This window comes from Muntiacus reevesi, chromosome 10 (assembly GCF_963930625.1).
Source record: "Muntiacus reevesi chromosome 10, mMunRee1.1, whole genome shotgun sequence".
NCBI lineage: Eukaryota > Metazoa > Chordata > Mammalia > Artiodactyla > Cervidae > Muntiacus > Muntiacus reevesi.
In genome coordinates this window covers 36,129,455-36,142,580 of record NC_089258.1, presented here as the reverse complement: position 1 = coordinate 36,142,580, position 13,126 = coordinate 36,129,455, and the positions used below count along the sequence as shown (strand labels likewise).

The 13,126-nt window shown below is 53.4% G+C and overlaps 1 protein-coding gene across 2 annotated transcripts in view; it reads right to left on the bottom strand.

The window, feature by feature from the left end:
• The window catches only part of PAPPA (pappalysin 1), a 257,144-nt gene that overhangs the window by 63,584 nt on the left and 180,434 nt on the right, over positions 1-13,126 (bottom strand). For both annotated transcript variants that reach the window (XM_065946622.1, XM_065946623.1), the window contains exons 13-15: positions 12,072-12,285; positions 2,975-3,143; positions 252-435 (exon numbers count right to left, since the gene is read on the bottom strand). In XM_065946622.1, coding sequence (XP_065802694.1) covers positions 252-435; positions 2,975-3,143; positions 12,072-12,285 — 567 coding nt within the window. The remainder of the gene's footprint in view (positions 1-251; positions 436-2,974; positions 3,144-12,071; positions 12,286-13,126) is intronic.

Here is a 13,126-nt window from a genome sequence, read left to right as displayed (position 1 = left end):
AGAATCCCAGGGCTGGGGGAGCCTGGGGGGCTGCCGTCTCTGGGGTCGCACAGAGTCGGACACGACTGAAGCGACTTAGCAGCAGCAGCAGCAGAGACACCTTGCTTGTCCAACTCAACTCTCTCCCCAGCTGCACAACAAGGCAGTCTGCACAGAACAGGCGGGAGGGATCAGAAGCAGAGACAACACCCTGTCCAAGCCCCGGTGTTGAGTCCCCGCAGGGGGCCCTGGAGGCGGCCCGGGTCTCCTACCTTTCAGCTGCGCCGGGTGGCGGCACTGGAAGGAGCACTTGCTGCCGAAGGTGGTGCCCTCGAGGCAGGAGAACGAGGCGGCGTAGACGTGGTGCTGATCTGGGACGCCGCAGTCCACTGGCTCGCACGCCACCTGCTTGTTCCACTTGCCCTCCGTACAGGTCACCGTGACGCTGGGTCCTGTCTGGAAGACGGAGGCGGGTACCGTGAGCTGCGGTGGGCGGAAACCCAACCCGTGGGGGAAACCCTTCTCCCCTGGGCTACGGCACCCGGAGATCCATGCTCCATATTTAGCTCCCTTTCCGGGATCCCAGCAACTGTTGAAGGAGGTACTTCAGTTCCCGCTTTACAGCTGCCGAAACTGAGGCTCAGAGACATTAAGTGACTAGCTCCAAGTTTCATCGCTGGACAAAGGCTAAGTGTGAATTGAGCCCAAAGACACGGCTCTGCATGGCTGTCTGGAGAGTCTCCCAGATAGTTATTTCCATTGTATTGCTGCGAATCTTAAGGCTCAGACTTCCCAGGGCCAGAGGACTGTTTTTCATGAAATAGCCTCTGAAACATAGCACAAGAGTGGGATGCTGGATTTTAACCTTTGGATCTTTTCCTGGCCCTGGGGGAGCGGGGGAGATTGTGCTTGGCACAGAGTGGGCATCACCCTGGGGGGATGGGAGAACGGGATTTGGTTCTGGGTGCTGTGAGATCGTGGGCAAGTCCCTTTCCTCACTGGCATCGAAGTCAAGCATTGCTCTAAGAGCCACTCCCTGCTCCAACACATGACGCTTTAATAGCTGGGAGAGGCGGACGTGAAGGAGGAAGGAGGCTAGGCAAACGAGAGGGTCGACAGGGATTCAACACAAATCAGAAGACAGCACGGCTGGGGGTAGAAGGACAAGCCCAGGCTGCAGGGACAAGCCAGGGTCGGTCCGCGGCAGCCCAGCCTGGGGGGCCTCCATTCAAGGAAGAAGCCACCACATCCCAGGCGATCAGGGATGCCAAATGTTGAGATGGGATTTCAAAAGCATGGGACACTGTTTCCCTCTTCAGCGCCCATCAAAGGAATGAAAGGTCCCTCACTGCCAAAGCCAGCTTAATTGTTTTCACAGGAGTTCAGGCCTGCTGTGTCTGACACACGGAAGCAGGTGTCTAAGCAACTGGGCCCCGGGGCGCCTCAGTGGGACTCTTTGCAAGCCCAGAAGCTCTGTGCAAACAGGCATTCCCAGCAACAAAGAACATGCCCATGCACCCAGAGCATGAAGGGGCAGTCTGCTGGTGGGGTCCCATAAGAGGCTGCACATGGAATCCCCAAATCTCAGGGCTTAATTCCCTGCTCCTCCTCGCACCCACCTGAGACCCCACAGGCACGCTGGCTGAAAGCACCATCACACCACATCTGAGTCAACCTGAGCCCACCATGCTTGTGCAGGACTCAGCCCTCTTCCCAAGGCCCCCCCACCGTGGCTGGACTCCAAGTCGCACCCATGTGGGCCGCTGGAAGGACCTTCATCACCCACGATCTGGCCACGTCACTTCCTTCAGCAGCTCCCTGCTGCCCTGAAGAGGACCCTCCCACTCCCTGACCAAGCTAACAGGGCCTTACATCAGCCCACCTTGCTTGCCGCTCCAGCCTCACTGCCTGGGTAAGATCAGTAAATCAAACGTCTGTCTGCGGTACCCTCCTTCTCACCAGCGGGCATCCACAGATTCCGGTCCATGCCCAGAGCCTGCCTCCCTGCCTCGTTGGAATGCGCAACCCTCTGCCTCTCTCTCCAGTTCTCAGGGTAAGATCATTAAAACAAACGTCTGTCTGCAGTACCCTCCTTACCAGTGGGCATCCACAGATTCCGGTCCACGCCCAGAGCCTGCCTCCCTGCCTCACTGGAATGCGCGGCCCTCTGCCTCTCTCTCCAGTTCTTGGTTTTCATATCACCTCTTCCAGGGAGCTTTCCTTAACTGCCCCTGTGCTTCCACAACACCCCGCACTTCCCTTCCCAATGTTAAGCACATGGTACGGCCATTACTCACTCATCATCTGCTCCCGGTCACTAGTCACCAAGCTCCTTAGGAGGAGGAACTAGGTTCATCTTGGTGACTTCTTTCTCTAGCACCTAGTACAGTATACCCGGTGACTCAGACAGTGAAGAATCTGCCTGCAATGCGGGAGACCTGGGTTCAATCCCTGGGTCGGGAAGATCCCCTGGAGGAGGGCATGGCAACCCACTCCAGTATTTTTGCCTGGAGAATCCCCATGGACAGAGGAGCCTGGCGGGCTGCAGCCCATGGGGTCGCAGAAAGTTGGACACGACTGAGCGACTTACACACACACAGTACATCTGGTTCCCAGTGCACACATGTTTGAATGAATGAATGAGCATTGCACTGACAGGGGGCTCACCTCTTCTGAAACCAGCCCACTCAACTGTAGCAGGGCTCTGACTGTGAGGGTTTCAGTCCAAAAGTCATGCTCAGCCCATGGTTTTCCAGATTTTCAGCCTACACTGGCGATGCTGGTACCTGTGATGTGAATCACTTCTCTGCACAGAACCACAGTCTCAGAAATCCCAGACTGAGGCGGTCTTTCATTCAACCCACACCTCTTTACTGGGCATCTACTATGTCGCAGCAGTGCTTCAAATGCTGAGGACTCAGCAGGGGACAGCTTCAACACCCGCTCAGCCTTTCGTGGGCTGGAGAGGGACTCTGCGCCCAGCACCCCCACACACCTGGCTTTTGATCAGCTCGTCGTCCCGCTGAATCTGGAGCACGTAGCCGGTCCGACAGCGCACGGTGCACTGGGCGCCGTGGTAGCCATCACCGCCAGAGCAGTTGAGCCAAGCGTTCTCCACAGCCAGCTTTGGGCAGTCCGCGGCCTCACATGCGAAGTGCACACAGCTGAGGAGAAAGGGAACAAGAGGGTGAGGGGTGCTTTCTTGCAGGACCAATGCACTCCAGCAGGAAGACAAAGGCTAACGGGCTCCCGCTCCGCATTTCAGGAGGCTGACACAGGAGACACACGGAGTGGACAAGACTCCGGAGGCGCGGTGGCCAAAGTTTATCACGAAGAGCACAGTTTATGGAAACAGACAACCCGGGACTCAAATCCCACATCTTAAAAACCTTACAAATTACGAATCTGCAAATGCTGTAGAACCTTAGTTTTTCCATCTGCAAAATGGGAACTATTATGATTACAGCAAGCGTTCATTGAGTCTCTTATCTGCCAGGCACTGAGCTGAATGAAAGCGTTTTCATATTTTATGACAGCACTCACTTCTGGGGGTCGTGAGAATTAAATCAGATAGTTGAGCAAAAGCATGGAGTGGAATTCCTATACAAAAGGGCACGAAGGTATGGATAAATCTATGCTGTATTACCTAGAAGCTGTCTAATTTTGGGCAAGGTCCATCACCTCTCTGAGTTTCAGCGCACTCTCAGATTCGGCTAACCCATAGCTCCATGAGATTCAACTGAGGTCCTGAAGGCGGAAGTCTTTTATAAACCGTACAGTGACTTCAGAATGATTGATAAAGTGGTGCAGAGATCACGCCATGCATCTTCCTGTAGTTGCCACCTTCCTGCCAACTGGGGTTTACTTGTTCCAGTCTGAGCGCCATGAAAGAGTCTACAGGAAGCTTTCTCCTGTCGCCAGGCAAGCTTCCCTGCAGCACTGGGCCCTCCCTTCTCTCACACTCTGGCCTCTTTTTCCATGGGCTGAAAGCACAGGTCTGGGGTGCCTACCGTGTGCCGGAATGCGTGCTAACCCTTCAGGAAACGGAAACAACATAAAATCCCCATGCTTAGATGATCTTTCCCCTCATATTACCATCACGCACATGCTTAATAACATTAGCGACCATTCACCGATTGCTTACATACATGCGCTCACCCATCCTCACGGCGACCTATGAGCTAAGCGTTACTTGTTTTACTGTTGGAAAGTCGGGGAGCTGCGAGATCGAGTTACTTGTTTAAGTTCCCATCCAGATGTGTGACTCCAAGGTCCTCATTATTAACCTCATGCCACACCTGGACTAGAACTTCCCTGAGGGTAGAGATAATGCCCGTTTCATTTCAGTGCACTTCGCACTGCCAATGAAAATGCCTTGGGTGAAACAGACGTTTCCTAACGAGCAAGGAACAGACGGCGGCAGTGTCTTGCAACAACTCTTACGCGCTCTGCAAATATCAGGATATTGAATTTGAAGGATTCTAGGAGGCAGTTCTCTCGAATGTTGCCCCTCTGGCCCTGTCTACCCCAACTCCTGGCGTACGATATACACAGATAGCTGGGGTTGCCATTCGGAGCCTTCAAGGGTTTGTTTTCCTGTTTCTATCTAGCACACGCGGAGCGGTGTGGGGGTCAAGCCAACTTAAGAAGAAGTTCTCAACTTTTTGCTTGGTTCTGGTTTCAGGATAAAACCCCACACTGAGGGTTTTATAGGAACAGGGTTACTCACCCCCGCTCTGTATCCCCTGTTGAAAAGTATGGTGAGAATTAAAATGGGATAACAGTGGGGGTGGTGAGGAGCGAACATCTCCAGCACTTGGCACAAACCAACGCAACTTTTTAAAGTACTGGGAGAAGGCAAGTGTTCAGTTCTGGTCTCACACCCACTCTGATGTACGCTTTGTAGCTTCCACACACCCGCCCCGCCTTCACGAACGCAGGATGAGCTGGGATGAAGCGACACTCGCCGAGACTTTCTGATGCCTTGCCCTTTTCTCTGCTCTGACAGCCTCTGCCCTGCGCCACCCGGAAGACTGTAGCTTTGGAGTCAACACGAGGTCTTTGATACCAAACAATGCATCTGTTCACGTTGTGCAAGCGCTGGGGGAAAGAGCCACATGGTTCCAATTTAAACAGATTTTAAGTCTGTAAGCCACCAGCCTCCAAGCGGGTCTTCTGACCTTTGCCTTACAGTTTGGCCATGCTCACTCTGCACACCCAGGAGGCCCCCGGTCCCCCATCTGATGACGGACCGGGGGGAGCCTCTGGGGACCCTTTTTGAAAGACAAGCGCTCTGGGCTTCTCTGGGCTATGTGACCATTAAGGTTTAAAAAAAAAAGGGGGGGGGGCTCTCCCAATTGTGCACATTAAGGTTCTTCTTCATAGGAAAAGGAGAAACTAAAAAACTTGATTTCCTCGAACGGAAAGGACCTATGGCTGAGCAGGTGGGCAGATCTGCGCTCCGGCCCAGGCTCACAATTTATCAGTTGTTTGATCTTGGAAAATCACATAACGACCTGAGCCTCAGTTTCCTCCTCTGTTGAGTGGAGGCCACAAAATGATCCCTCTCTCAAGACTGTCAAAACAAGGTGATGGGTCAGCCACTGACTCATCTATTCAACACACTTGCCTGGGGCTCTCACCACACGGCAGACACTGCTGCGAACACTGTGGATCTGAGAAGGGAGGGCATGTGCCAAAGACAAGTCATAAACAAGCTTGTTTCAGACAGTAAAGCGCATAGAGGAGGGGCGCTAACCCCAGGTGAAACTATTGAGGGTGGCACCTGGGAGAGGGGATGGCGGGGCACTCTGCAAAGAGGGGTCAGGGAAGCCTCCTCCGGGGACACCTGAACTAAGACATGGATGAAATGAAGGGGATCAGCCACGTGAAGGTTTGGAGCAGAGAGAATCCCAGGCAGAGGGAAGAGCATGCACAAAGGCCCAGGACAGGCTGGAGCGCGGCGTGTCTGCAGAACAGAAAGGCCAGTGCAGGGGAAATGCTATGGAAACAGTGATGCGCCGTGAGAAGGGGGTTCCTCTCCTCTGGCTCCTCCTACTACAGAGGGAAAACATCCCCTATTCACATGGGCTGCCTGACCAAAAAAGTCTGTTCAAACGGGGAGAGCCGATGACCAGTCACCTTTCTCCATGGCAGGACTTCTCAGAACCTTGAATTCTAATGCACATGTTGGGTTTCCAGAAGGGACTAATGCATGTATAACTTCCCAAGCTCTGAGAGCCTTTCCCCGTGGCATGTTTCTTGGGACTAGGGTCCTCTGGAGCGTATCTGAGGGAATGTGGCCTCCCTACATTTTCAGGACATTCATCTGCACCTGGCTTACAGGCTGGGGTACAGGAAGGAAAGGGGATGAGGAAGAGGAAGCAGTACACCCCAGGTATTGGCAGCTGTGTTTTACCGACATCATCTTATCTGCATCCTCACTGTAATTCCACGAGGTAGGGTTGTTATTCCCATTTGTGAGAAGAGGAGACTAAACTAAGCAAGTTTAAATCACTTGCCCAAAGGCACTCGGCGTGGACAGGATTCCGGCGTGGATCTGTCTCGGTCCCCAAGCCCCTGCTCTTCCCTTCACTGTCCTGTTAGCTGAGAGGGCTGTGTGAACACATGACCCCAAAATGATCAACATCACCCCAGCGGCCCCTCCCAAATAACTCACTGACACAGCTCTGTCATTTCTGAAACACAAAAACAAAAGTCAAAACAAGGAAAACAAAACAAAAGCCTCTGCCTTCATTAAAAACAAAACAAAGGAGGGGGGAGGGATTTCATACCAGTGATGGGCTGTCATAAAATAACAAAAGAAAGGGGAGAAAGAAAAAACAACCACTTCTCAGAAGGGAGGAGAGTGGTTGATCCCAATGGGGGAAGGGATATAAGTAATTTTACCAATAAAATTCGCACACCCGGGCAAAGGTGACACTCGGCACCCTCCCCACCCAATGCAAAGATGATCAGATGTTTATGAATTGTCTTTTTTTCTTACATCTATGTAAGTTATTTACATAGAGACTCAAGTTCCATACAGAGGCAGATCCTTAAGTGATCTGATAGTCCTCCAATTGTCAACCCCCACAGTCAACTGAAAGGGCCCCCGATTGTGCATAACGTGGGGTACCTGTGTGCCCCTCAACTGGGAGAGAGAAGGCCAGAGGTCAAAGGCCTGGTGAGGGCTCCCCTCCTGGCTCCCCCCCGACCCATGGTTTAACTCCTGCGGTTACTTAGCTGCAATTATGCCATGGGGCAGTGGGGGCAGTCAGCAGGCAGCCGCTTTATAAATCGTTCTGAGCTGCGCGGCTGGGGACAGCATGCGCAACACCGGGAAATGAAGGGGGAGATCCTCTCGACATGAGCGCTGCAGGATCACTTGGGAAGTGAGACCGAGGAAGAGTCAGCAGGCAAGGCAGGACTCGTTTTTCTGCCCAGCGACAAGGCTACCGCAGAAAGCAATCCCAGCAGGCTCTTCTTCCCTGGAATCCTAGAAGCGAGCCGGTGGTGTGGTGGGTGCGGCATTGGGAGGCAGGGTCAGCAGCTACAGCGTCTGGCCGACCATCTGAATGGCCAGGTGAGCTGAGCGCGGGGTGGCCAGTGGGAGGCCGCCTGCTGACCAGAGCTGCGTCTCCAGTCCCAGGATCTGAGCGGGCCCGAGGTTCCAAATCCTGTGATGTGTTTGAGTGGAAAGGGTTCTGGCCTTCAGTCTGTACTCTTCTGATAATTAACTGTTACAAGTAATTTAAAAACATGTCAAACAAGGGCCAAAAAACCCACAAGTTGCTGTGGCCTCTGGGGCAGCTGTTTTTGATACCTCTGATGATGGGGAGAGGGAGGGGAAAGCTTTGCCCTGGAAGTCCCGAGACCTGGATTCCAACGCCGTGTGGTTCTGCATCCTAACCCACTGGGGCGACTTTGGGAAACACTTTCCCCGCCTGGACCTTAGGTTTTCCATCCTCGAATGAGGGTAAGGAACCAAAGAATCTCTTCACGCCTCCTAGCTTCTGGAGTCAAATCAGGGTGTGGACAAAACCATGGAGATGTATAATTTCAGAGCCGGCTGGAAGGGGAACAAGTAGACTTTGATAACCCCACGTTTTGACAAGGATATGGAACAAGAGGGATTCTGACAGGCAGGCTGGGGCTGGAGCGTGGCTTGGACAGCATCTTAGAGAAGAGTCGGGCATATCCATACAGGTGAGATGGGCGCGAGTTTGGGCACAGAAGTTCCATTTGCAGGCATATGCCCCAGGCCACCACTCCCAACAGATGCTCCGAGAGGTGCTGATCCATTCGAGGGTGGGGACACTGGGCGAACCTGGGGACGGCGACCTGAGGCCTGGGCCGTCCGGCTGTGAGAAGCTTCCTCCTGGGCTCCCAATCTTACAGACAGATTCTTAGAGAGCCCCCAGTCAGGGCACAGACTCCAGGGTCTTTTGGTTCCTGCCTGTAGGCACCCGCTCTGATGCCACCACTACCAATTACTATCAGACTAAGTTCACTCTGGCTGCAAAGGAGTAAGTCTAGTCACACGAAGAATTTATTGTCCCCTTGGAAGGAAAGTTATGACCAACCTAGGCAGCATATTAAGAAGCAGAGATATTACTTTGCCAGTAAAGGTCCGTCTAGTCAAGGCTATGGTTGTTCCAGTGGTCATGTATGGATGTGATACTTGGGCTAAAAAGAAAGCTGAGCACCGAAGAATTGATGCTTTTGAACTGTGGTGTTGGAGAAGACTCTTGAGAGTCCCTTGGACTGCAAGGAGATCCAACCAGTCCATCCTAAAGGAGATCAGTCCTTTAGGGACTGATGTTGGAGGGACTGATGTTGGAAGGACTGATGCTGAAGCTGAAACTCCAGTACTTTGGCCACCTCATGAGAAGAATTGACTCATTGGAAAATACCCTGATGCTGGGAGCGATTGGGGGCAGGAAGAGAAGGGGACGACAGAGGATGAGATGGCTGAATGGCATCACCGACTCAGTGGACATGACTTTGGGTGGACTACGGGAGTTGGTGATGGACAGGGAGGCCTGGAGTGCTGTAGTCCATGGGGTCGCAAAGAGTTGGACACGACTGAACAACTGAACTGAACTGAACTGAAGGTTGATCCTCTAAAGGCTAGCTGCCAATTAGAACTGCCTCTTTCTGGATGCTCTGACATGGAGAAAGTGGAAAGAGTCTGAGGTAAAGAAAGGAAGAGAGTGCAAAACATGAGAGGGAGGGGAGGAAGGGAGGAAGGGAGGAAGGAAAGAGGGGGAGGGAAGGAAGGAGGGAAAGGAAGAAGCTAATTTTCTAAACACATGGCCCCCTGAATGTTATGCTAAATTGATCAATCTCTGTTTAGAACTATAGGCTGGATAATGGCGCGTGTGTCTGTGTGTGTGTGTGTGTCCAATCTCTGAAGCCTCAATTCCTGACGGCCCCTTTTCTCACCGAAGAAGCCTCATAGCTTCCGTCCAACCATTACTAGCGCTCCCAGTCTTTCCCCCTTCCCCTTCTTGGTGCGGAGCTGGAATTCAGCTAGAATTCCACAACTGGACCTCTCATCTGAAACCAGATCCTGTTTTCCTGGGTCTCTGAATTTACTCTGAAGTTCCGCATGGGGACAGAGACCCTCGAATCCGGGTCAGAACACACACGCCTGGACTGATTTTGCTGTGCTTGAGGCTTCTCCCATGGCAGCTGACCAGCTATCACGCTGCACTCAGGAGAAGAGAAAGAAAGTGAGGACGGAACAGGGGGTGAGAGAGGAGGAAGGGGAAGAGACGGAGGAGCAGGAGGGAGGAGAGAAAGCCAGACGGAGAATACATGGGGAGGAGGTGGGAGGGGGACTCTGAGTGGGGAGAGGAAGGGCTTTGGGGGGGGTGGGGGCCACACTTCACTACCTGGGAAGCAGCTGAGAGTCAAGTGGGCCATTTCCACTAGAGCAGCTGAGCTATAAAAAGGGATGCTATTTACCCTGGTGTTTCGAGAATGAAGAAAAATATCCCGTGGCTTTTTACAGTTGTTGCTTATTTTTCTTTTCTTTCCTCCTGGTTTGTTTGTTTTAATGGCATTTGCACGTTTGCACAGTCCTGTCTGTTAGGGTAAATCCCTCTTCAGCGCCCCAGGGGCAGCTGCGGTCCTCCCCGACTCCCCGCCCCACTCCCACCCCACAGCTTGGCATTCAGGAGGAGCAGCCTATCTTAGACCCAGGGAGCTCAGGGCCCAGCCAGCCGGCCCCGGGAGCTGCACCTCCATCACTCCACTCCGTCTCACTGAGAGGAGCTCACGAGGGAGGAGCCCTGGGAAGTCCTCTTCTCTCCTGGATGAGCCTGGTCCTAGGGAGCAGAGTGTGGTTCTCAGCGGCGGACAAAGCGAGATCTTACCTCCCACTCCCTGCATGATCCTGGCTCACTCACTCTGTCCATACCTCACCAGACAGGTGTGATAATGAAGTAAGATGATGAAATCAACGTGGGTCCCCTCCTCTTCCCTCTCACCACTCCTACCTCTTGGGAATCACAGACTGTTCCAAGTGGAAGGAATCACAGAGAACACAGATCTGCACTGCTGTCATTTCACGCGTGGGGAGACAGGCTCAGAGAAGAGAGGGGTCTGGCTCCCCATCCCACCACCAGCCAGAGACAGGGCAACGTCCTGCCCCAGTTCCGTGTGTTTCCACGAGAGGTCAAAGGACTTCAACAGACACTTACTGATGGACTTGTTTTCAAGGTTAAACACTTCTTACTGTTCACCTGGGACACGGGAACTGCTAATGAAGGATTCAAAGAAGCCAGCGCTGGCCTCAGCTCAACTCAGGGATGGTCTTGGTGGCTGGTTAGGGACGGGAAAGCGTTGCCGAGAGGGTCTGATGGATTTGCATTTTGCGTCGACATTGTTTCCCTGGGTTCTGAGAATTAACTTATTTTTATAGTCTGGAGAGGCAGGGATGAAAAAGCCCTCTCAGGGTGAAATACAACAATGAATGATATTTAAGGAGCTCTTTTGCCTCTGAAGGATTGCGACAGACTTTGCACAACAGAAGCTAGAGACAGTGGGTGCAAAACAATGTGGGTTTTGCAACCACCTTTTGTGTCCTCTGGTGGCAGGGGCGTGGGAAAGGCTGGGGTCCCCTCTCCCCACTCCTCCTTTCTCTCCTGCTCCCAGGTATACATGGCAGGGCGGGACTGCCTTTCAGAGGGCCTTGCTTTGGGGCAGCCCCCTGAGACCCCCAACTCTTTAAACAAATGTCAGAGATGCTGTGTGACTCTGGACCAGCCCTTCCCGTTCTGAAAACCCAGAGGGTAACATGGAAGTTTGGACAATGCAGATATACTAGATGAGCTCCGAGGATTCTTCCAGCTCAACTCCAAGAACTTTATGTGGAATTCTGCACAGAACAGCACCACCATCGCATCAGCAAGTGGTGATAAACACTCTAGATCAACACATTATCTTTACACAGTGCCTAGGAGTTCGCAGGAGCACGTTCATCTGAGGCACACCATTCAATTCTCACGACCACCCTGCCGGGTAGATATTACCCCAAAGGAGACAACTGAGACCCACTAGAGCTCATATTTTTTCTAGGAAGGATCCCCCTCCTCTCCGAGCTCCACACTAGGTATATTAACAGATACAGATCAAAGGCACCGCAGAGCCATGTGGTTATAAGGCAGACACCAGGACCACTGGGGCTATCTCCCAGGAGGGTTATGCCTCTTGCCTGTGCTACTTAGAATGCAGAAGGTTCCAGTATTTCAGAGCTGGAAGACAGCTAATCCACCACCCCTCACTTCATTCAAATGAGGATGCTGAGGTCCAGAGAGAAAGTGATGCTCCCAAGATCACCCTGCAGGTCGCCGTCAGCGCTGGGACCTCGAACAGGGTGAAAGAGGTCCTCCTTCCACAGCCATGTCTCTACTGCCCTCCCGCATCCCCTGGAACTCAGAGTCGTGGGGTCCTCCCAAGCCCCAAGGCAGAGCTGGCCAGAGGCCAGACGATGGAGAAGGGAGAAATGCACAGACCTTTTCCTGCAACACCCACGGCTGCCCGGCTGCAGGGCCCCCCCGGCGCGCAGACCCAGGGTGCCTTACCTCTGCTCCGCAGAGCTGTAGGTCTCCCCTCTCTGGCAGCTGCTCAGGGTGACGGGGTCAAAGTTGTCGAAGGAGCGGAGGGCCACCCCCGAGATGGCGACCAGGGGTGAACTGAAGCTCACGCGTACCGCCTGGCTGTGGTAGAAGGGCTGGCTGAGGTCATGGACCACAGGGATAATCAGGGGATTGTTCCGGCAGCTCAGGACGTGGAGGCCTGTCAGGGGAGACAGAGCGCCGGGGGCCAGGCTCATTACTCAAGGCCAGTCACGCCCCCCCAGCGGGCCCTTCCCGAGGCCCCCAGACCCTTTCATGTCCCTGCACAGAAGCACCACTGGGTGGCCAGTGGGGATTTTGAGTTTGATTGAAAGTTTCTTTGTCTGCCTTTTTCTCTCGGCTCCAAATCTTTCCAATCCCCTCGCCTCGCCGCTCCCTAAGCTCTCCCTTCACCTAGCGCCCACGGCCCCTCCCTCCCCCCAAAGGGCCACCCCTGGGCCAAGCCTCGCTGGCGCTGGCTTCCCTCCCACCTCGCGTGAGGGCTTGGCTGGTCTGAGCTGCTAGTTTTCAGGCAGTCATCAAGATGAGGGAAGCAGTTCACAGAAACAGGTCATTGTTGGGGTAAAAAAAAAAAGCCTCCTCTCATTTTTAAGCCTGGAACCTGGGACCAGCCCTGTGCGCGAAGGACCTCTGCATCCATCTGGCAGACAGGAGACCCAGAAATGTGGCAGGAGGTGGCTTTCCAGGAGGACAGAGAACACCGCCATCCAGAGTCCAAGGAGAATCCAAACTGCTTCACCCAGAAGCTCTCAGTTCTTTCTAGAAATCCCCAGGCTTTGAAAAGCAGTGGGGAGCGAGCAGGGCGGGGAGAAAAGGTACATAAGGAGAGGGAAGAGAATGATGGGGAGGGTTGGCGCTGGGAAAAGCAAAGCTGGCTTTGGTGCCTGATGGACATCAGTTCAACTCTTGGCTTAGCAGGTCTCCCTGACAGCTCAAGTGATAAAGAGCCTGCCTGCTATGCAGGAGACCTGGGTTTGATCCCTGGATTGGGAAGATCCCCT